The sequence below is a fragment of the Lynx canadensis genome, chromosome B1, assembly GCF_007474595.2.
Source record: "Lynx canadensis isolate LIC74 chromosome B1, mLynCan4.pri.v2, whole genome shotgun sequence".
NCBI lineage: Eukaryota > Metazoa > Chordata > Mammalia > Carnivora > Felidae > Lynx > Lynx canadensis.
Window position 1 is genome coordinate 162851401 of NC_044306.2, and position 21714 is coordinate 162873114.

Consider the following 21714-nt stretch of genomic DNA (forward strand, 5'->3'; position numbering starts at 1 on the left):
AGAGTGGGGGAGGGGCAGAGAGAGATGGAGAGAGAGAATCCTAAGCAGGCTCTGTGCTGTCGGTGCAGAGCCCTACAGGGGGCTCAGTCTCACTAACCATGAGACCATGACCTGAGCTGGAATCAAGAGCCAGATGCTTAACAGACTGAGCCATTCAGGCGCCCCCATAATTTATCATTATTGTGTTGCTCATACAATTTATGTAAGCGTGAAGAATATTCTAACGTATGTATAAATTAGATAGTTGAGTTAGATTAATTGAATTCCTATATCATCAGAAGTCAATACCATTAAGTTTAATCAATATATATTACATAACTGCCATTGTTTAACAACATATGTAAACATCTATAAATACTTGAAAATATAATCTTAATAATTGAAAATTAGTAAAATTCTAATGCTAGAATATTATGGAACTATATAGTGATGAGTGAATTAATAAATGATTTAATTAAGTCTTGATTTCACAAGTTTATTAGTAAAATTGTACTTTCACGGGGTGCCTGGGTGACTCAGTCGGTTAAGCATCTGACTCTTGATTCAGCTCAGGTCATGATCTTGCACTTCATGAGTTCAAGCCCCACATTGGGCTCTGCACTGGCAGCATAGAGCCTGCTTGGGATTCTCTCTCCCTCTTTCTTCCCCTCCCCAGCATGCACACTCTCTCTCTCTCAAAATAAATAAACATTTAAAAAGAAAAAGATTGTACTTTTACAGAGTTGGATGAACCCCAGATATTCAGAATTTGGTCACACAGTTAAAATTTTTAGATGTGTTCTGAGATGCATGTGTATATGTCTCCCAACACCAGGGATTCTATATCTTCTGGGTAAATAAACACTGCACTTTCAGTTCTGTCCCTTCCTCCTTGAGCCACATTGATATTCTGATGTCTATCGAGACAGCCAGATGAATTTAAAGTGTGGCTTTTATGCATTAAACTGTTAATTTTCTCTATAGTTATGACTTAATCTTCCAAAATAGCTAAAAAACTGATTCCGTTGAACTCAGAGTTCAACATTAGGAAATAAATGTTGTCTTCACTTGCCATCCTCATAACTCCCCCTGTGTTCAGTTTGAAAGTTCTAGTTCATATGTTCATAGAGCTTGTCATATCAATAGGAAAATAAAATTCTGTGAGTCTAGTTTTGTACAGGTTGAGTGTCTCAAGATCCAGAATAGCCAAAACTGATTTCATAATCTTTTCCCCAAATTAATTTCAACTGCAGTCTTTTGATTCTCAGTTGATGGCAGATCTGGCATCCTATTTGTTTAGATTAAAAACATCTTTGATACATCCTTAAAGTCCCTCTTTCTCTTTCCTTGCATCCAGGCTGTCAAGAAATCATTCATTGGCTCTGTCTTCAAAACATATTCAAAATTGGACCATTTTTTATCATCTCCACTACTGGTGTGAGTTGTCATCGTCTCTCTTCTGCTGTACACTTAAATTTTTCCCCCTCCCTGCTTCCTTTGCCTCTCAACCTATACAGTCTTCTTAGTACATCTGACATAGTGATCCTTTGATTGATTGATTGATTTTAAATGGAGCATTATGCTACAGATTTTTTTTTATGTTTACTTTATTATCTTTGAGAAAGAGACAGCGTGAGCAGGAGAGAAGCAGGGGTGGGTGGGTGGACAGAGGATCCAAAATGGGTTCTGTGCTAACAGCAGAGAGCCCGATGTGGGGCTGGAACTCATGAACCGTGAGATCATGTCCTGAGCTGAAGCTGGACGCTTAACTGACTGAGCCATCCAGGCGTCCCTTCTGTTTTTTTTTTTTTTTTTTTTTTTTTTTACTCTTTTCTAATTATAGTGAAAAACAAAGATTAGTTAAAAATTGGAAAGTAATACTTCTCAGTGAAGCAGAAAATAAACTGTCTATAATCAGCAAGAGACCAAGGTCATTTAATATTTTGGTGTATTTGTTTCTAGTCCTTATTAAATTTTTCTTTCTAGGAATCTCTTTTTTAGTTTAAAATAGCAATATATGTTATTATAGAAATTTTAGAAAACTTGAAAATATTAGAAGTGAAATATCACCTATATGGTAATTGCCTATGATTAACCGCTATTAATATTTCGATGGCTTATCTTTTAAAATTTTTCTCTGTGTATGTAAATATTTTTATTAAAAAAATTGAGACCATACTTAAAAGTCTTTTGTATTCTACATTTTTCATTTGACATTAGGAAAATATGCCAATGTCACTATGGGTTCTTAAAGTATGAAATATGAGACTCTATTAGATTTCAGAGAACAGAATCATTCAGAGGACCGTAGGCAGTGGAAACTTATTGTAAGAATGCATGGACACTAAGGAAGACAGGAGGCATTTGTCACTGTACAGCCAGGCTTCAAGGAGACTGGAATATTAATATTTTTGGATATAGTGCAGTCTGGCTATGAGGTTATTCTGTTATTTTTCTCAATAGCATGTGTCCTTTGCTCCCTGGTCTAATGGTCTATCACAATGACTTACTTACTTTCAGTTGGAGCTTGTGGTGTTGCAGTGTGAACTGGCAGAGAGCTTTTCCCCTCTCTTGTTGTATCTGCTTACTGTTGGCCTCAGCTTATTCCTTACTTCTACTTATTCATGGCTTTACTGTATCTTGGCTTCAGTTGAAGCTTCATGTTACCAACTATTGTCTCCTGTGTAGATAGACACCTCGAGAAAGAGGATCAGACTGAATTAGTGAATGTTGTCTAAGTTGGGCGGGTTTGTTGGGCCTCCGTCCCACATGCTGCTAGCTAGCCCAGGGATTAGCGGTTCTAAAATCAGATGCCCATTTGTGGTCTAATTCACCAGAGCATAGGGAACTCCTGGTCAGGCACTCAGAGTAACAGACTTCTCTTTAGTATACGTGGTTTTGAGCTACACAGTGTCTTTTCAGATGGATATATTATCGTTAATGTAATTGTAGGACATTTCTAGTATTTGAGAATTTTCACTGTCAAAAAATAGCACTGCAACTGAGAAGCAAGGAAAATAAATACAAAACAAGATGAAGCAGTCAGATTCTTGCAGTTCTGTATTTCAAAAACAAAATTCGTCATGAGATCAAAACATGATTCAACTCAAAATAACAGTGCATTAGTGAATTATAAGAGACATTAATGTGAGAAGATATAAGGAACATGGAAGAATTAAAAATGGAGGCAAAAAGGACTGGATTTTTTTTTTTTTTTTTTTGAAGTGGGTTCCATGCCCAGCGCAGAGCCCATCATGGGGCTTGAACTCAAGACCCTGAGATCAAGACCTCAGCTGAGATCAAGAGTCGGATGCTTAACTGACTGAGCCATCCAGGTGCCACGGATATATATTTTTTAAGATTTTATTTTTAAGTAATCTTTACACCCAGTATGGGGCTCTAACTAACAACCCTAAGATCAAGGGTTGCATTCTCTGAGCCAGCCAGGTGTCCCAAGACTGGATATTATATAGGCTTGAACTATAGAAAAGGTTGAAATGCATTCAGAAAAACTGTTGATTAGTGAACCCAAACTTTTTTTATGTTTTTTTTTATGTTTACTTATGATAAGTTACCTAGTTAATACCAAATAGATTCATATAGAAAAAAATTATAATGGTATTGTATATTATTAAACGCTTTTAAAGTATTTATTTAGCAACTATAGTACATCTGAAAATTAGATCTTATTTTAAGAAACAACAAATAAAACATTTAATACTCATACCAAAATAACGCTCTAGAAGACTTGATTATTTATTAACATATTTGTGCCAACTGTAATTATTTTCTTCTGATACATTTCTAGAGGGAGAATTACTGGGTCAAAAGGTATGTGTATGTTTTTGACTCTTACAATCAAATTGTACTCTGAAGGTTTCTGTTATTTTGTAAGTTTTTTTTCTTTACAATTAAAATCATAGTGTATGTGCAGCTTTGTATTTTTTTACTTAATAGTATTGTATATGTATCTCCTATGTTGTTTGCAAACTTCATTTTTAATAGTTGTCTAATATTCTGTTATATTGAGATACTAAAAGTTACTTAACATTCCCGTAATGTTATTATGTTTATTTTTCTCTATTGTGAATAAAGTTTCAGGGAACTTGTTTATGCCTGTTATTTTATCCACATTAGATTATTTTTCTTTCTTTTTAAATTATTTATTTTTTTATTTTATAGAGAGAGCAAGCAAGCATGTGAGCTGGAGAGAAGTGCAGGGGGAGAGAGAATCCCAAGCAGGCTCCACGCTTAGGTTAGCTTGATCCCAGTACCCTGGAATCATGACCTGAACCGAAATTAAGAGTCAGATGCTCAACCGACTGAGCCACCCAGTCACCCCTCAGATTATATTTTAGGTTAGAGTACTGAAAAAGAAATTACTGGGACAAAGGTTTAAATGTTTGTAATGCCAAATTGATTTCTAGAATGGTTATAATTAATTAATTAATTTTATTTATTTATTTACTTTATTTTTGAGAAAGAGCGTGTGTGGGGGGGGGAGGGGCAGAGAGAGAGAGAGAGAGAGAGAGACCCACACACTCAGAATCCGAAGCAAGCTCCAGGCTCTGATCTGTCCGCACAGAGCCTGACATGGGGCTCGAACCCATGAACCATGAGATCATAACCTGAGCCGAAGTTGGATGCTTAACCGACTCAGCCACCCAGGCACCCCTATTTACTTTTTTAAAGAGTTTATTTGTGGGGCGCCTGGGTGGCACAGTCGGTTAAGCGTCCGACTTCAGCCAGGTCACGATCTCGCGGTCCGTGAGTTCGAGCCCCGCGTCGGGCTCCGGGCTGATGGCTCGGAGCCTGGAGCCTGTTTCCGATTCTGTGTCTCCCTCTCACTCTGCCCCTCCCCCGTTCATGCTCTGTCTCTCTCTGTCCCAAAAATAAATACACATTGGAAAAAAAAAAAATTTAAAAAAGAGTTTATTTGTAAGTAATCTCTATACCCAGTGTTGGGCTCAAACTCACAACCCCAAGATCAGGAGTTGCATGCTCTACAGGAGCCAGGCAGGTGCCCCTGGTTGTAATGACTTAAAGTTTCATAGCAGTACATGGTATTTTCTATCTTAAGACCTCTTGACAAATATTTTTTTGTTGTATTCATATATTAGTCTTTGTAGATAACTGAATTAAGATGCCACCCACCCTGAATCATATCTTTTGAAATTATTGTTACTTGCAGCTTTTTTGGATCAATACAATGTTAGGTTATTAGGCTTGAAGGCAGTTCAGCTTCCTACCCATTGCTCTTTTTCAAGCATATCAAATTGGCATTGTAGAAGACGAAATTTGGCCTTTTCAGTACTGTCCAGAGCCAATTGTCCTTTGATTTAGAATAAAGGAAATTATATTTTGCCATATTTAAAGACTTTAAACTTGGAGGAACATAATGGATAAAAGTAAGTAATTTATAATAAAAGCAGTAATTTATAATGTGGTCAAGTTAAGCTGAAACATATAACTCATTTTCATTGCTAACAGACCCCACTTCCTGGCAAACTTAAAACCCCCTGAAACTGGAACTAAGGTAACATCAAAATTAAGTGATCTAGGTCACATCAAAACCATTTAAGATACTTTGCAGTTATATTAACACACATGAAGTGTGACTTTTCTTACTTAATAAAATAAGATGATTTTCTTAAAACTATCTGACGGTATTGCTTTGGTTGGCCTAGAATTAAACAAACAAACAAAAATCAAAGCAGAACTCAAAGACATTGCTAAGGAGTTATTTGCTGTAGCCTGTGCCAAATAGGACATTGCCCACTCTAGGGATGCCTGGGTGGCTCGGTTGGTTAAGCATTGGCTCTTGATTTTGGTTCCGGTCATAATCTCACAGTTTGTGAGTTTAAGCCCCGCCCTGGGCTCCGTGCTGACTTTGAGGAGCCTGCTTGTGATTCTCTCTCACCCCCTTGCCCCTCCCCCATTCGCGCTCTCTCAAAATAAATAAACTTAAAGAAAAAAAGACATTTGCCAACGTAATACTGAAGCTTTTTGCTGGGAGAAAGCATGCTCTGTGAAGGAGGACTTGCTGAAAAGACTTGTTTTCAACTAGTCTGTTGAGTGGTCTCATCAGTAAAGAAATGTAAAGTCTGGATCGTAGTAGTTTGAATAGTGGATGGAAGGTGAGATAAAGATAGTGAATATAAGGACTCTTTCAAGACATTGGATGAGGAAAGAAAAGAGGTGGATGCCGTCATTCACTGAGGGAGAAGAAAATAGGGATTCAGATTCTCAGGCTGGGTAGACATAGGCAGGTTTGTAGGATATGTGTAAGGAGCCAAACGAGAGGGAACAATAGAGCAGATTACAGAGGAGACTGGGGGAGATGCAACCAGGAGCAGATGGTTTAGCTTTTGGGAAGCTTGCCTGCGTTGAGACAGATGGTAGATACTGAAGACATAGGTAAATGTGATTGGGATAAAGACAACAGTCTTCATCCGTAGAGAGTTAGGATGTGTGTCCTTAGAGAGTAGGAAGGTGTACAGAAAAGATTTAACATAGTAGGCTTGAGATTGCTGTCCTTAAAAATACTTGCCTATACTGTCGGCTCTTGGCTGGTGTCTGGGAACTTGAACTTTTGGAAAGTTCCCAGTGTTCCCAAAATTGATAGGCATGGTTCACTGAGCCTAAACTATTTGAACAAACAGTGTGGTTTATGCTGAACACCTGCTTTCCTTCTGGGAATCTGGAATTCTGGTATATGCTAAGCAGAGGGTACATTCTATCAGTTCCTGATAAAAGCCTTGGGCAGTGAATCTGTAATGCACTTTCCTGGTAGACAGTATTGTATACATGTTGTCAAAACTAGTTGCTGGAGGAATTAAACACATCCTTGTGTCTTCACTGAGAAGAGACTCTTGCAAGCTTGTTACTGGTTTCCTCTGGACTTTGCCCTATGTGCCTTTCCCCTATGTGCCTTTTCCCTGTGCTGATTTTGCTTTTTATCCTTTGCTTTGAGTACAACTATGTACTGAGTCATGTGAGTCATCCTAGTAAATCATCAAACCTGAGGGTAGTTTTGTGGACCTCCAACAAAGGGGGTGACCTGGAAGGCTGAAAATGATGGTTGAGACTTAGAACAGTGTGGCAGAAACAGAAGTCATGGGCATCAGAGGAAGAGAGAAAAATGGTATGGAAATTTGCAACAAAGAGTTAGTGGAATGTAGATTCAGCTTTTGTTTTGGAAATTAATTAATTTATTCAGCAAGTATTTATTGACCATCAGGCATTGGGGTATAATTAAGAAACCATACTTACCTATAAACAACTCATTATTTATCAGAGTAGGGAGTTAGGCTTGTAAACATAATTATAATAAGGTACGGTAAGGACTGTACAGGAGAGAATGTAGTCAAGTATTACTGGAACCTGGAAGATGGGGAGTCTGAAAGGTGGACTTTGAGGAAATAAGCTATAATTGAGAATTTCTAGGAAAGAGTGTCATTGCAACAGGATTTTTGGTTATACTCAAGAAGAAAAAAAAATTTTAAAGAGAAGATAGAAGAAGGTATCCAGGTTAGGGGTACCAGAGTTAAATATTAAAAGGAGTTTGGAAGAGGAGTGGTCTATCAGGAAAGGGAGATTCTGAATTGGGTAAACATGACAGTGCAGGGTAACAGATTAGAATGGCTCACACTCTGAATTATGGCTATAGAATTGTAAGAATGAAAAACGAAACAAAAAAAGAATTGTAAGAATGAGGGGACAGTGAAATTGAAGAAGGGATAGGAGGAAAACAAACCTATTTGAAGATTTCATTTAGGTTTAAGTGTTGGGGTCACCTGGCTGGCTTAGTTGGAAGAGCGTGCAACTCTTGATGTCGAGGTCATGAGGTGCAGAGATTGCTTAAATAAACAAACAAATGAACTAAATAGATTTAGGTGTAAAGTTGCTGTCTCTCCAAAGCTTCACTAAGTATATTACATGAACTTTCAAAATTACCTCAAATTACATAAAAGTAAAAATCAGCCTTGTACATGCTTGCTTTTTGAAATTTTTAAAAAAACTGTGTCTTCTGTTGTAGGACCTTGTTTTCTTGAAGTATTACATAGAAGGTTTTCGGTGGTTGTGATTTGAGTGAATTGTCTTTTCTCCAACTGTACTTGGAGACTTGGAGACCTGTAAACTTGTAATGGTAAACTTGTAAAGTAGGCTAAGTTTAATATATTTTATCTTGTTATATTTGCCATTCTTTGAAAAAATTTTAAATATTTTATCAGTTCTGAAGCCGTGAGTATTTTAACCATAATTGAGGAAAAGGTCTTTTAGGTAATAGGGATAGATGTCGATATAGCACGTCTACATTTTCTTTAATTCCATCTGGTGGACTGACAATAAGTATTGAGGGGTAAATGAGGCAGTTGTTGGTAGCACTTTGTTAATGCTTACTTTCTTTTTTATGTCATCTCTCCCTCTTTCCTTCTACTTTCCCCTCCCCACTTTTCCTTACATTTTCCTCTCTCCTGCTTTTATTGCCAGGAGACCTGTTAAAATTAACAACCATTGTGTATCTCTACCAGTAACATTCAAAGCTAGAAAAACAACTATTAAAATAATATGCTGTTAGTTTTTAAGGTATAGATGGTAGTGCAAATATTTTTAAATGAATCATTTTTTTCTTTGTTTACGTAATGCTGGTTAGTTAACTTTCAGCCTCTTATAATTTTTTTGTTTGAGAGAAAGTGAGCAGGGGAATGGGGCCGAGAGAGAGAGAGAGAGAGAGAGAGAGAGAGAGAGAGAGAGAGAGACAGACAGACAGAATCCCAAGCAGGCTCTGCACTGTCAGCACAGAGCCCAACATGGGGCTCAGAGTCACAAAACTGTGAGATCATGACCTGAGCCAAAATCAAGAGTCGGATGCTCAGCTGAATTAGCCACACAAGTGCCCCTCTTGTTAATATTTTTTTAAAATAAAGCAGGACCGGGGGTGCCTAGGTGGCTCAGTTGGTTAAGTGTCCAACTGTGGCTCAGGTCATGATCTTGAGGTTTGCGAGTTCAGGCCCCACGTTGGGTTCTGTGCTGACAGTTCAGAGCCGGGAGCCTGCTTTAGATTCTGTGTCTCCCTCCCTCTCTCTCTGCCCCTCCCCCACTCATGCTCAGTCTCTCTCTCTCAAGAATAAATAAACATTAAAAAAAATTTTTTTTAAATAAAGCAAGACTGTCACTTCAAAACAACTGATAGCATTTGTTGTCAGTAATAAAATTCTAGCTTTCAGTATGAAAATTAGAACTTTGGAAAACTTGTATCTGTCACTGTGAACTTGACAGCTTCCCAATACTTAAAAGACCTTTCTGGTGAGATCAGTGGTTCTATTAATGAGTGTGATGATTCTAACATCATACAATGAAGTGTGTCAACATTTGGAGTATCTGCATAACTCAACTTAGTAATATTTCCATTTCCAAGGGACAAATGCATGAAGTTATAAAATCAGGTGTAAGTAAAGCCTTCAAAAGGCAAAATATATCAACGGAATTTTATGTAACAAAGTATTGAAAGTTTATCGATATGGTTTCAATTTCCTTCTTGCAAAAAAACAGTTAAGAAACTACCACGTGTTGAGTTTTTTGTATATAATCAAAGAATGATATATACAGATTTCCAAATGCCTATCTGGTGAAGCCTAAGTTTCCTTTTAAATATCAACCAAAAGAGCATATCATAACAGTTTGAATGCACAAAGAAATGTGAGACTCCACCTGTCTTCCGTTGTCAGATATTAAGGAGATGTAAAAATGTAAAACAATACTTTTCTCTCTAAAATTTTTTTTGAAAAAGTTGTGTCTCATTAAAATGTTATATTTGTTAGCATATACTAGGTTCTTTTATGAATAAGTTTTAAAAATGTTTTGAAGGCTCAGTTCTAATGCCTAATCCAAAATACTGGTAAATATAAACCACATAAACTTAAGCTTTTTGAGGTCCTCAAGGATTTAAGAGAGCGAAGAGGTCCTGACCAAACCTTTGAATTCCCCTGTAGCAGAGAACTAATTTCCAAATGAAGATGAAGAAGGGGTGCTTGATTATCATGGCTCATTCTGGTAATCATGAGTACTGGATTTGAATATTAAATGACTTGTTTAGAGACTTTAAAAGAGAAAGCACAGTTGGGGTTCATTCCTGTTGGGCTGGGGAGACTTCAAGGGCTTCAAGCACAGGATTTTCTTTACCTTCCTTCCAGGTATTGTTGTTCTGTGGATGGGAAACGCGAGCAAAGAGGAATGGAAAAATCATCAGCACCAAGTTAATGGCTGGTAGAAAAACTAAGCACTCCCTTATAGTGTTAATCATGTCACTGGGTAATCTTTTTTTGGGACATTCTTTTGGGGGTGAGATGAAGGAAGAGGCAGGTTTACGATCTGTTCCTAAGATAAAACCTAACAGAAAGTATGACTGAAGAGGAACTGAGTGAATATCCTTGGAGCTACCAGTCCTTACTGGAAGAATAACAAGCCTGACTTAAAAGGAGCCCTGACCTGCAGGAACAACAGGACAATTTATTAGCTGGTTGTGCTCCCTGGGCAAAGCATCAATACTCAGCCACTTAGCCAATAAGGAAATACTCAGGCTCTAGAAAGAAAGGAAACTGGGGTTTAAACTCATGCTGGACTGTTCCCTTTAATTTAGCATATTACCTGGCAGTAAAGTGTAGATATTCACTAAAATAATTGAATCTGTGTTAAATGTTCAATGATTGGGATGAAAGGGGGAGGCTTTTCTATTTAGGGGACTTGGAGTTATCTGGTGGTTGCTTCTCTAAAAAATTTTCAAAGACCAATTGGAAGGAGATGGTTAATTGCAATAATAAACATGGTTGAAATGGGAGCTACTGATTGAAAGCAAGAACCATCAGACCAAGGGAGATAATACTTCAAGAGATGGAAATTTATAATTTATACTCACTGAACATTTGTTGAATGTCCTCTTCCCTGAGGGAAATAGATGAAAAGGAAGTACATTATGTAGACGCCTCACTGAGAGCTATCATTGAACACTTCACAGTGACTTCTTCCTCATGCCAGGACTTTTGAGGTTGGAAGTGAGTTATCTGTTGGGGCTTTTTCAAGTAAAACCACATTGCTCTGAGGGCCCTGCATAGACAGAAAATAGATTTAACTCAGAGTCTTTCAGTCTTAGAATGGCATTAATGCCAGGATTATGTACAATACCGATAGTTGCCAGTTTATGTTTAGTACGAAAAGAACTTTGGCTTGGACTTAGGTAGTTGGGTTGTAATCTCTTTTGTAAACAGTATCCGTTATTTATAAAGACAGATTGATATCATTTCAATGCTTCTATAAAATAATGTATGAATTACTTATGGTAATGATAAAATGGTCTCCGAGGCCACCATTCGCACGTAGGGAAATCTAGATGATGATGCAGACCACACAACCTGACCCACAGAAGTGTTTTGTTTGCCTTGCACGGTACTTTAAAGATGGGAAATTTGACATAGAAATCTAGTTTTCCAACTCTTCTTAAAGAAAGACAAATCATACAATTTTTCAGACGTGGGCCTGCATTCTAGTAGGACCATAATCAGCTGGATCTGTCCCATGACACCATACACACACACGTTCTGTATACCCTCCTCTTGGCCAGTCTCCACCACTCCTTACTGCTTTCGCATGGCTCACCTTATTTGATTTTCCTGTTTGGCTCTACTGATGGTTAAGTTAGAAGTCTCATCTGGCCAGCTGTTTCACAAAGACTATCCTAGGGGATCCTTCTTACTAGTGCCAGCTACCTGAAGTGCAGTATTGTGTATGTATAAGGGTCGTTAAGACAGCGAATCTTACGGGTTCTCATCACAGGAAGAAAATAATTGTAACTATGTAAGGTGATAGATGTTAACCAAACTTACTGTGGTAATCATTTCACAATATATACATGTATCAAGTCATGTTGCACACCTTAAACTAACAGTGTTAATATGTCAATTATATCAATAAAAGTGGAAAACATTTTGGCTTCAGGATCCAAGTTATCATTTTTAAGTATCTCACTTTTTATTTCCAGGTGCAATCTCCTATTACCAATGTGTCCATGAGTATTTTATTCTTTTCTAATGACTCATACAAAGAAATAGTCAAGTGCCCAGTCCAATCTCATGATTTTTGCAAACATTTAAAAGTTTAAAGATATTGAAATGTACTACCTCAGTTCTATTTCTTTGGGGGTATATGCATATAGCAGGTGTCCTCGTACTTGAAAGTTTAATTAGCCAGGGCAGCTGTCACATTGTCCAGGTGTTTTTAGCATTCTCTGGTTGTAATGGCAGTGGCGATGTGATCTCAGAAAATGCTAACTGATCAACTTGCATTCTTAGACATGTTTCTGCTTTATTGAGTGCTGACAAGTGCTCTTGACCTAAAAAATAACTAATAGCAGAGGTTGTGGCTTTCTATTACTTAGTTGGAAGAATCTCAGTAATTTTGGCAAAATTGGACAGTTGTGTTGTTTCTCATTACATTAATATTTGACTTCCAAAGAGAGCCCCAAAGAAGTCATTTCTTTCTGTATTTTTAGCCTCTTATACAAAAGTTTTGATTCAGCTGCTAAAATTGCTTGTTGCATTTCATAAATTTTTGCTGATTACAATGTTTTTGTGTCTCAAACTTCCACTGTTACTCTGTATATCAAGTTGCATCTATTTACTTGACCTTTGATTAAGTTAAATGGTCTGGTTTTTTTCAACAATGACATGTAATAACATATTTCTCTTCTTTTTTTAAAAACTAGATTTGGACTGAGCAACAAATTTGAATCAGAATTCCCTTCTTCGTTAACTGGAAAAGTGAGTGTCTATCGTTTACTTAGGTACTATTTATATACCTCAAAAGTAGAGTCTTTTCGTAACAAATTAGAAAAAATAATTATGCCAATGAGACGTGTTTCTTGACATTAATATTGCAGTGTTGTTATTTCTTAAAATTTTTCTTTAGGTAGCTCCTGAAGAATTTAAAGCCAGCATCAACAGAGTTAACAGTTGTCTTAAGAAGAACCTTCCTGTTAATGTACGTTGGCTACTTTGTGGCTGCCTTTGTTGCTGCTGCACATTAGGTTGCAGTATGTGGCCAGTTATTTGCCTCAGTAAAAGAGTAAGTTGAATTAATATATTTTAATTTAAATTTAGAAGTAGATAAGCAAATCTTTCATTTACCTACTTTTTATTTTTGTATTGAACGAATCACACCATGTTGAATACGACAACAAAAATAATCTGATCCAGTAGAATGATTAAGTACATTATGGTATGTCCATAATGTTATATTAAATTTAATTATATGTTATGTCTGTAATTTTTATGATCTAGGAAATTACCTAAGAGTAGAGTAGAATACAGCATTCTCTCTCTACGTATACATTAATGGTGGTATAGCATAGTGATTGAGAATGCTGGGTGCAGGTCTACCACTAATCTCTGTGACCCTAGGCACATTTCCTAACCTTTTTAAAATCTAGTTATCTTATGTACAAAATGACGGTATTCACCCAACTACTTGAATAGGATTGTGGCAAGTATAAAGTGAAATAGTATATGGAAAGCTATTAACTAAGTAGCTCAAAGCGTCTAATAAACATTGACTAATGGTGTGATTACTAAAATGTAAGATAGTACCAACAGATGAAGTAACATGGTTACAATGTTTGTTTCTCGTTGGTCAGATTATGGGGAATTCTGTTTTCTTTTGAAGAAATTTTGTGGCTTTTTTTTTCTTTTGTATTTTACAAGTTTCCTGAGATGAGTACATAGTGATTCTGTAATCAGGAAAAAATGATCTAAAGAGTCATAATTTTGACTAAGATATGGATAGAGATATGGCAAATTGTTAAGGATGGAATGCATTACATTTTTGTTAAAGTTTTTAAAAAGTATGGTAACTATATGTATAAAAATGAAATACTGTTAAGTTGAAATTGAATGAGTGGTTTTATGTGGCTGCATTTCATTTTGTCATCAAATAATGATAGGGAATATGGAAAAGCAAATTCAGTTTGTCCCTTGATTTCTGTTATAAAAATAAGCAGTATATTCCTAATGAGAAAGAATTTTAGCTAGTACATTTTATTGATAGGAAGGAGATAATGCCTTTGTGTTAGAATTTTGTAATATTTACTGTAATATCTGTAATACTCATTTTTTCTCCAAGAATATTCTTTTCCTTCCTGTATTTCTGACCAGATCATCTTCAGACCACAGAATGGTTTTTGTTTTTGTTTTTTTTTTTTTGGTTTTGTTTTGTTTGTTTTTGATCTTTTGTTGTCCCTTGATCCATGATCAAATTTGCAGCCCTTGGAGTTTAGATCCTCTTACTTCTGCCTCCTGTTTGGGATGTTTTCATTATTTAAATGACTGCTGTATCTCATTTGGTTGGCAATTTACTGCTGTTTAACTCAGGGAATCATAAGAATTTTCTTATTTTAGAAATCTAGGTATTTAAAATCTAGTTTCTTTGGTTTTTGAGGTTTTGAGATCCTTTGTTTTTTACCTTTTAAACGAGAAAACAAGACATTGCAATGTGTGTACAGTGTAGGATTTAGAAAACAAAACTAAACTTCCTACTCTTTTCCATGTGTTTTTAGCAACATAAATCATTTTGTTAAAAACATTTATTTATTTTTGAGAGACAGAGAGAGGCAGAGCATGAGCAGGGGAGGGGGAGAGAGGGAGGGAAATACAGAATCCGAAGCAGGCTTCAGGCTCTGATCTGTTTGTTAGCACAGAGCCTGACACGGGGCTTGAACTCTCGAACTGAGAGACCGCAACCTGAGCTGAAGTCAGACACTCAACGACTGAGCCACCCAGGCGCCCCAACATAAATCATTTCTTAGATGCTTTCATTAAATTCTTATTTGAGACATAAGATAGATTGATTTTTTTAGGTTATTCTCATCTGTAGTTTCAGAAAGTACATTTTGTTCAACAATGTATTCAGTCCAAGGTCTCTGTATGTATATAATTTAATTTTATATGGACTTTACTATCTAGTGAGTGCAAACAAATACGATTACTGCTTTTAAAAAAGCCGTGCATTTCCTTGTCTCTGATGTAAAGTATTACATACCCAGGGAGAGAGTGACACTTCATGCATGTATGAAGGTGCTTTGTACAATGGGAGCAGGATAATTTAGAGCAGGGATTTTTGACTTTTATTTGTCGTGGACTCTTTTTGTGTTCCGGGGAAGCCTATGAACCCTCTCTTAGAATGTTTTATTTGTGGGGCGCCTGGGTGGCTCAGTCGGTTAAGCGTCTGACTTCAGCTCAGGTCATGATCTCACGGTCTGTGGGTTCGAGCCCCGTGTCGGGCTCTGTGCTGACAGCTCGGAGCCTGGAGCCTGCTTCGGATTCTGTGTCTCCCTCTCTCTCTGACCCTCTCCCACTCATGCTCTGTCTCTCTCTGTCTCAAAAATAAATAAACATTAAAAAAAAAAAAGAATGTTTTATTTGTATTTTAAAAGATTTAATGTATTTAAATGTATGAAATGAAATATTTAATGTATTTTATTTTATTTTATTTTTATTTTTTTTTTTAATTTTTTTTTTTTCAACGTTTATTTATTTTTGGGACAGAGAGAGACAGAGCATGAACGGGCGAGGGGCAGAGAGAGAGGGAGACACAGAATGGGAAACAGGCTGCAGGCTCTGAGCCATCAGCCCAGAGCCCGACGCGGGGCTCGAACTCACGGACCGGGAGATCGTGACCTGGCTGAAGTCGGACGCTTAACCGACTGCGCCACCCAGGCGCCCCATTTAATGTATTTTAAATGTAGGAAATGAAATACACAAGTTATAAAGTTTCCTTATAACTTTTGTTATTGAAGTGCTAAAATCCCTCAAATATATTACTTATAAATATTAATGCAAATTATTAATTATTAATGCAAATTATTAATATTAATGCAAATAATTATTAATGCAAATACAAAATAAGATAGCAGAGGATCTATGGTAATACTACGTGATAGGAAAAACCTATGATATCTGTGAGTGATGGAAGTACAAGTCCTGTTTAGTCTACCACAGATAGTTGCATACATTCATGACCTAAGGAAACTATACCACATTTCAGTTAGAGGTTAGTGAAAATGAAGACGAATCTTTGTTTCATCCACTTTTCATGGAGTCCTAGAATTCTATCTAGGTATTTCATGTTAAGAACCCTTGATTGAAATACTAGTATAAATAAAGGCTAAAACCCTGCCTGATTGTTAGCCACTGAACCTTTCCTTTGTCTTCATTTGTGAGGTGGTATTGGTTAGAATTGTCTTGGGGCGCCTGGGTGGCTCAGTCGGTTAAACGTCCAACTTCGGCTCAGGTCTTGATCTCACAGTCTGTGAGTTCAAGCCGTGTGTCAGGCTCTGTGCTGACAGCTCAGAGCCCGGAGCCTGCTTTCAGATTCTGTCTCTCTCTCTCTCTCTCTCTGCCCCTGCCCTGCACACGCTCTGTGTCTCTCTCTGTCAAAAAATAAATAAACATTAAAAAAAAAAATTAGAATTGTCTCCGACTCTTAAGTCGAATCAGGACCAAAGGCATACTTTCTATGCAGCTCAGTGTTTCCACCTTCATGACATTATTCAATAATTTGGATAATTAGATATCTGCATTGCTTTGTATTTTTTTATTTTATTTTTTCTTTTTCTATTATTATTATTTTTTTAATTTACATCCAATTTAGTTAGCATATAGTGCAACAATGATTTCAGGAGTAGATTCCTTAAGATTTCTGCATTGCTTTTTAAATCCATCTCCAACTAAGTATCCCTTTGTATCAGTTGACCTTCCTCTGGAGACCTTGTTTTCAATCTGCATTATTATTATTATTCCTTCCAGATTGCCTTTCCTTTTAAAAAGAAACCGCCATAACCTATCTTTGAAAATTATTTAATATACAGCAGAATTTACTCTTTTTGATGGAGATCAATGATTTTTGACAAATGCATAGAGTAGTATGCTACCACCACAACCAAGATACATTACGGTTCTCCAGAAAACTTCCTTGCGCTGTTCCTTTGTAGTCATACCCTTTTCAGCTCTTCAACCCTGACAGCCACTGATCTGTGTGCTATCCCTACAGTTTTGCCTTTTCAAGCATGTTATATAAATGGAATTATGCAGTATATGTAGCCTTTTGAGTGTGGCTGTTTCCTTTAGCTAGTGCATTTGAGATTCATCTATTTTGTTGCATGTATCAATAGTTTATTTATTTTTGCTGAGTAGCATTCCATTGTATGGATGTGTCACAATTTGTTTATCCACTCACCAGCTGAAGGGACATTGTGTGGTTTACACAATCCAGTGTGGATCGTGTAATTGGTTTCCACAATCCAGTTTTTGGTGATTTTGAATAAACTTAACTGTAAATGATCACATGCATATTTTTCTGTGAACATAAGTTTTTATTTTTAGGAGTTGGGTGGCTGGATCCTACAGTAAGTGCATGCTTGATTGTATAGGAAACTTCCAAATTGTTTTCCTAAGTGGCTGTACCATCTTACATACCAGCCAACGGTATATGAGAGTTCCGGTTGCTCGGCATCTTTACCAGGACTTAGTATTGTTAGTTTTAGAAATTTTAGTCGTTCTCATAGATGTAGTGCATCTCATTCTGGTTTTACTTCCTATTACCCTTGTGGCTAATGGTATTAAACACGTTTTAATGTGCTTATTTGCCATTTGTACCTCTTTGTTAAAGTGTTTATTCCAATATTTTCCCATTTTGTTGTTGTTTTTGTGTTTGAAAGAGAGAGCGAGTGAGCAAGAGTGGGGGAGAGGGGCAGAAGTTTAGAGAGAGAGAATCTTAAGCAGGCTGCACTGCGTGGCATGGAGCCCAACGCAGGGCTCGATCTCATGACTGTGAGATCATGCCCTGAGCCAAAATCAAGAGTTGGATGCTTAACCGAATGAGCCACCCAGGCACCCCCAAATATTTTGCCCGTTTTTAAATCATTATTTTTTAGGATTCCTGGGTGGCTCAGTCAATTAAGCGTCTGACTTCAGCTCAGGTCATGATCACAGTTCATGAGTTCATTAGTTCGAGTCCCTCATCAGGTCACCTCGTGCCCTGCTTCTGGTGAGCACGAGCCCCACTTAGGGTGAGCCCCACTTCTCTCTCTTGATGCCTTTCATGGGATTCTTTTTCTCTGTTCCTTGCTCACTTTCTCTCTCTCTCAAAAATATTTTTTATTGTTGAGTTTTGAGAATTTTTTATATGTTTGGAGTATAAGTCCCTTGTTAGGTATGTAGCCATATATATTTTTAAATGCTTTTTCTAAATATTAAAAAAAAGTTAAAAGAGGAGTGTCTCTGTGGCTCAGTCTGTTAAGTGTCCCAACTCATGGCTCAGGTCATGATCTCATGGTCCATGAGTTGAGCCCCTTGTGGGGCTTTATGATGACAAGCTCAGCCTGGAGCCTGCTTCGGATTCTATGTCTCCCTCTCTCTGCCCCTCCCTCGCCCACACACACTGTGTCTCTTTCTCTCAAAAAATAAACATTGAAAAAATTCTTTTAAATGGTTTTTCTTTTTTTCTTTTCTTTTCTTTTTGGGAGAGCGCAAGTGGGGGAGGAGGAGAGAACGGGGGACAGAGGATCTGAAGCAGGCTCTGCACTGTCAGGCTCACAGCAGCGGGCCTGATGTGGGGCTCAAACTCACAAATTGCAAGATCATGACCGGAGCCAAAGTTGGAGGCTCAATCGACTGAGCTACCCAGGTGCCCCCCAAATATATTTTTCCAGTCTGTGGCTTGTATTTTCATTCTCTTAATGCCTTTGGCAGAGCAAAAGTTTTTGAGTTTGATGAAGTCTAATTTATCAATATTTAAAAAAAATGGGTTGTGTGTTTGGTGTTCTAAGAATTCCTTGCCTAAATCAAGGTCACAAACTTTTTCTCCTATAGATCTCTTCTGTATTTTACTTTTAACGTTTATTTATTTTTGAGACAGAGAGAGGCAGAGCATGAACGGGGGAGGGTCAGAGAGAGAGGGAGACACAGAATCTGAAACAGGCTCCAGGCTCTGAGCTGTCAGCACAGAGCCCGACGCGGGGCTCGAACTCACGGACCGCGAGATCGTGACCTGAGCCGAAGTCGGACGCTTAACCTACTGAGCCACCCAGGTGCCCCTGTATTTTACTTTTAGATCTATGACCCATTTTGAGTCAATGTTTGTGTAAGTGTGAGGTACAGGTCTGAGTTCATTTTTTTTGTGTGTATAACTGCAGGTTTTCCAGTACCATTTTTTGAAAAGACTATGTTTTCCTCATTAAATTGCCATTACACATTGACAAAAGTCAGTCGACCCTATTTACATGGATCTATTTTTAGACTCTGATCTTTAGATCTTCGTGTGTCTATCTTAATTTTAATACCACATGATTTTTACTATAGCTTTATAGTAAGTCTTGAAATTAGATAGGGTGGCTTCGAAACTTGTTCTTATTTTTCAGGATTATTTTGGCTATTCTGATGTCTTTACTTTTCCATGTAAATTTTAAACTCAGCTTGCCAATACTGTGTCTGAAATTTTTTTTGATTGGGATTAAATCTGTAGATCAGTTTTTGGGAAAATTGACAACAAGTCTTCCACAGCATGAACATGGCATAACTCTTCAATTATTTGGATCTTCTTTGATTTTTTTCATTAGTATTTTGTAGTTTTTTGCATTGCATACAGATCATACACACATTTTGTTAGCTTTATATGTATTTCTTTGTGCATAGTGTTATTGTTAATAGTAGTTTTTTAAGTTTATTTTTTATTATTTTTTTAATTTTTATTTTTTAACGTTTTATTTATTTTTGAGACAGAGAGAGACAGAGCATGAACGGGGAAGGGGCAGAGAGAGAGGGAGACACAGAATCAGAAGCAGGCTCCAGGCTCTGAGCCGTCAGCCCAGAGCCTGACGCGGGGCTCGAACTCACGGACCGCGAGATCGTGACCTGAGCTGAAGTCGGACGCCCAACCGACTGAGCCACCCAGGCGCCCCTTAAGTTTATTTTTGAGAGAGTGAGAGCTTGCATGGGGGAGGAGGCGGGGGGGGGGGGTGGGGGGGGGAGAGAGAGAGAGAGAGAGAGAGAGAGAGAGAGAGAAAATGAATGAATCCCAAGCAGGCTCTGCACTGTCAGCATGGAGTCTGTTGCAGGACTTGAACTCATGAACTGTGAAATCATGACCTGAGCTGAAATCCAGACTGACTAAGCCATCCAGCCACCCCAATGGTATCATTTTTTAAATTTTTATTTCTAGTTGTTCATTGCTAGTACATAACAACTACAATTGATTTTTGTATATTAACACTGTGTTCTGTGACCTTGCCAAACTCACTTATTAAATTCCAGGAATGTTTTTCTAGATTCCAGGGGATTTTCTATGTAGAAAATAACCATGTTGTCTGAGGATAGTGACAGTTTTATTTCTTGGCTTCTAATCTGCATACTTCTTATTTATTTTTCTCTCTTTTTTTCCCACTGGGCAAGACTTCCAGTAAAATGTTGAATAGGAGTGATGAGAGTGGACTCTGCTTCAGTCTTGGTTTCTCTGTTGTTTTTCTGTTTTCGATTTCATTGATCTTTGCTCTTATTTTTATTATTTTGTCTCCTTGCTTTGGATTTCATTTATAATTTTTTTAGTTTCTTAAGATTGATGCAGAAGACATTGATGTGAGAACTTCCTTTTTTCTGATATAAGCATATAAAGCTGAAATTTTTCTCTAAAGCACTGCTTTGCTTGCATTCCATATTTTACTTTCATTCAGTTCAAAATATGATTTTCCCTGAAACTTCCTCTTTGATTTATGTATTATTAAGAAATGTGTTATTTAACTTACAAATATGTAGGAATTTTCCAGACACCTTTCTGATACTGATTTCTAGTTTAATTCTGTTATCAGGGAATATACTTTGTGTAATTTCATTTTCTTAATGTGTTAAGTTTTATTTTAGGGCCTCAAGTATTGTGTATTTTGTTAATGATAAAATTGTTTTTATTTTAGCAGCCTTATTGAGATGTAATTCACATATAATAAACTGCGTATATTTTAAGTGTATCATTTGATGAATTTTGTCATAAAATTAACACCTTTATACAGGTATACATTAAAATAGTGAACATATTCATCACCCCCAAAAGTTTTCTGGTGTCTCTTTGTAATCCCCTCCTCCACCCCTTCCAGGCAGCTGCTAATCTGCTTTTTGGTAGTATATATTAGTTTGTGTTTTCTAGAGTATTATATAAATGGAACCATACAGTATGTATTCATTTTTTTTTTAAGTTTATTTATTTATTTTAAAAGCGTGCACATGCATAGCACGTGAGCAGGGGAGGGGCAGAGAGAGAGAGGAAGACAGAGAATCCTAAGCAGGCTCCACACTGTCAGCAACAGAAGCCTGACATGGGCCTCGATCTCACAAACTGTGAGATCACAACCTGGGCCGAAATCCAGAGCTGAATGCTTAACCACCTGGGCCACCCTGGCGCCCCTCATTTTTGTTTCTTTTACTCATGATTATTTTGAGATTCATCCATGTTGTTGGGTCGATGGTAGGTAGTTTATTCCCTTTAATGCTGAATAATGTTTTATTGTGTGGATCTATCACATTTGTTTATTTGATTGCCATTTGTGTTTCCAGTTTTCGTCTATATAAATCTGCTATTACTATTTTTGTTCAAGTCTTTTTATAAACATATGCTTTCTTTTCTCTTGAGTAAAAATTTCTA

General features: G+C 37.2%; 1 protein-coding gene across 2 annotated transcripts in view; it reads left to right on the top strand.

The window, feature by feature from the left end:
- CHIC2 (cysteine rich hydrophobic domain 2) overlaps window positions 1–21714 on the top strand; it is a 54050-nt gene that overhangs the window by 10849 nt on the left and 21487 nt on the right. For both annotated transcript variants that reach the window (XM_030313872.1, XM_030313873.1), the window contains exons 2-3: window positions 12740–12794; window positions 12943–13098. In XM_030313872.1, the coding sequence (XP_030169732.1) occupies window positions 12740–12794; window positions 12943–13098 (211 nt within the window). The remainder of the gene's footprint in view (window positions 1–12739; window positions 12795–12942; window positions 13099–21714) is intronic.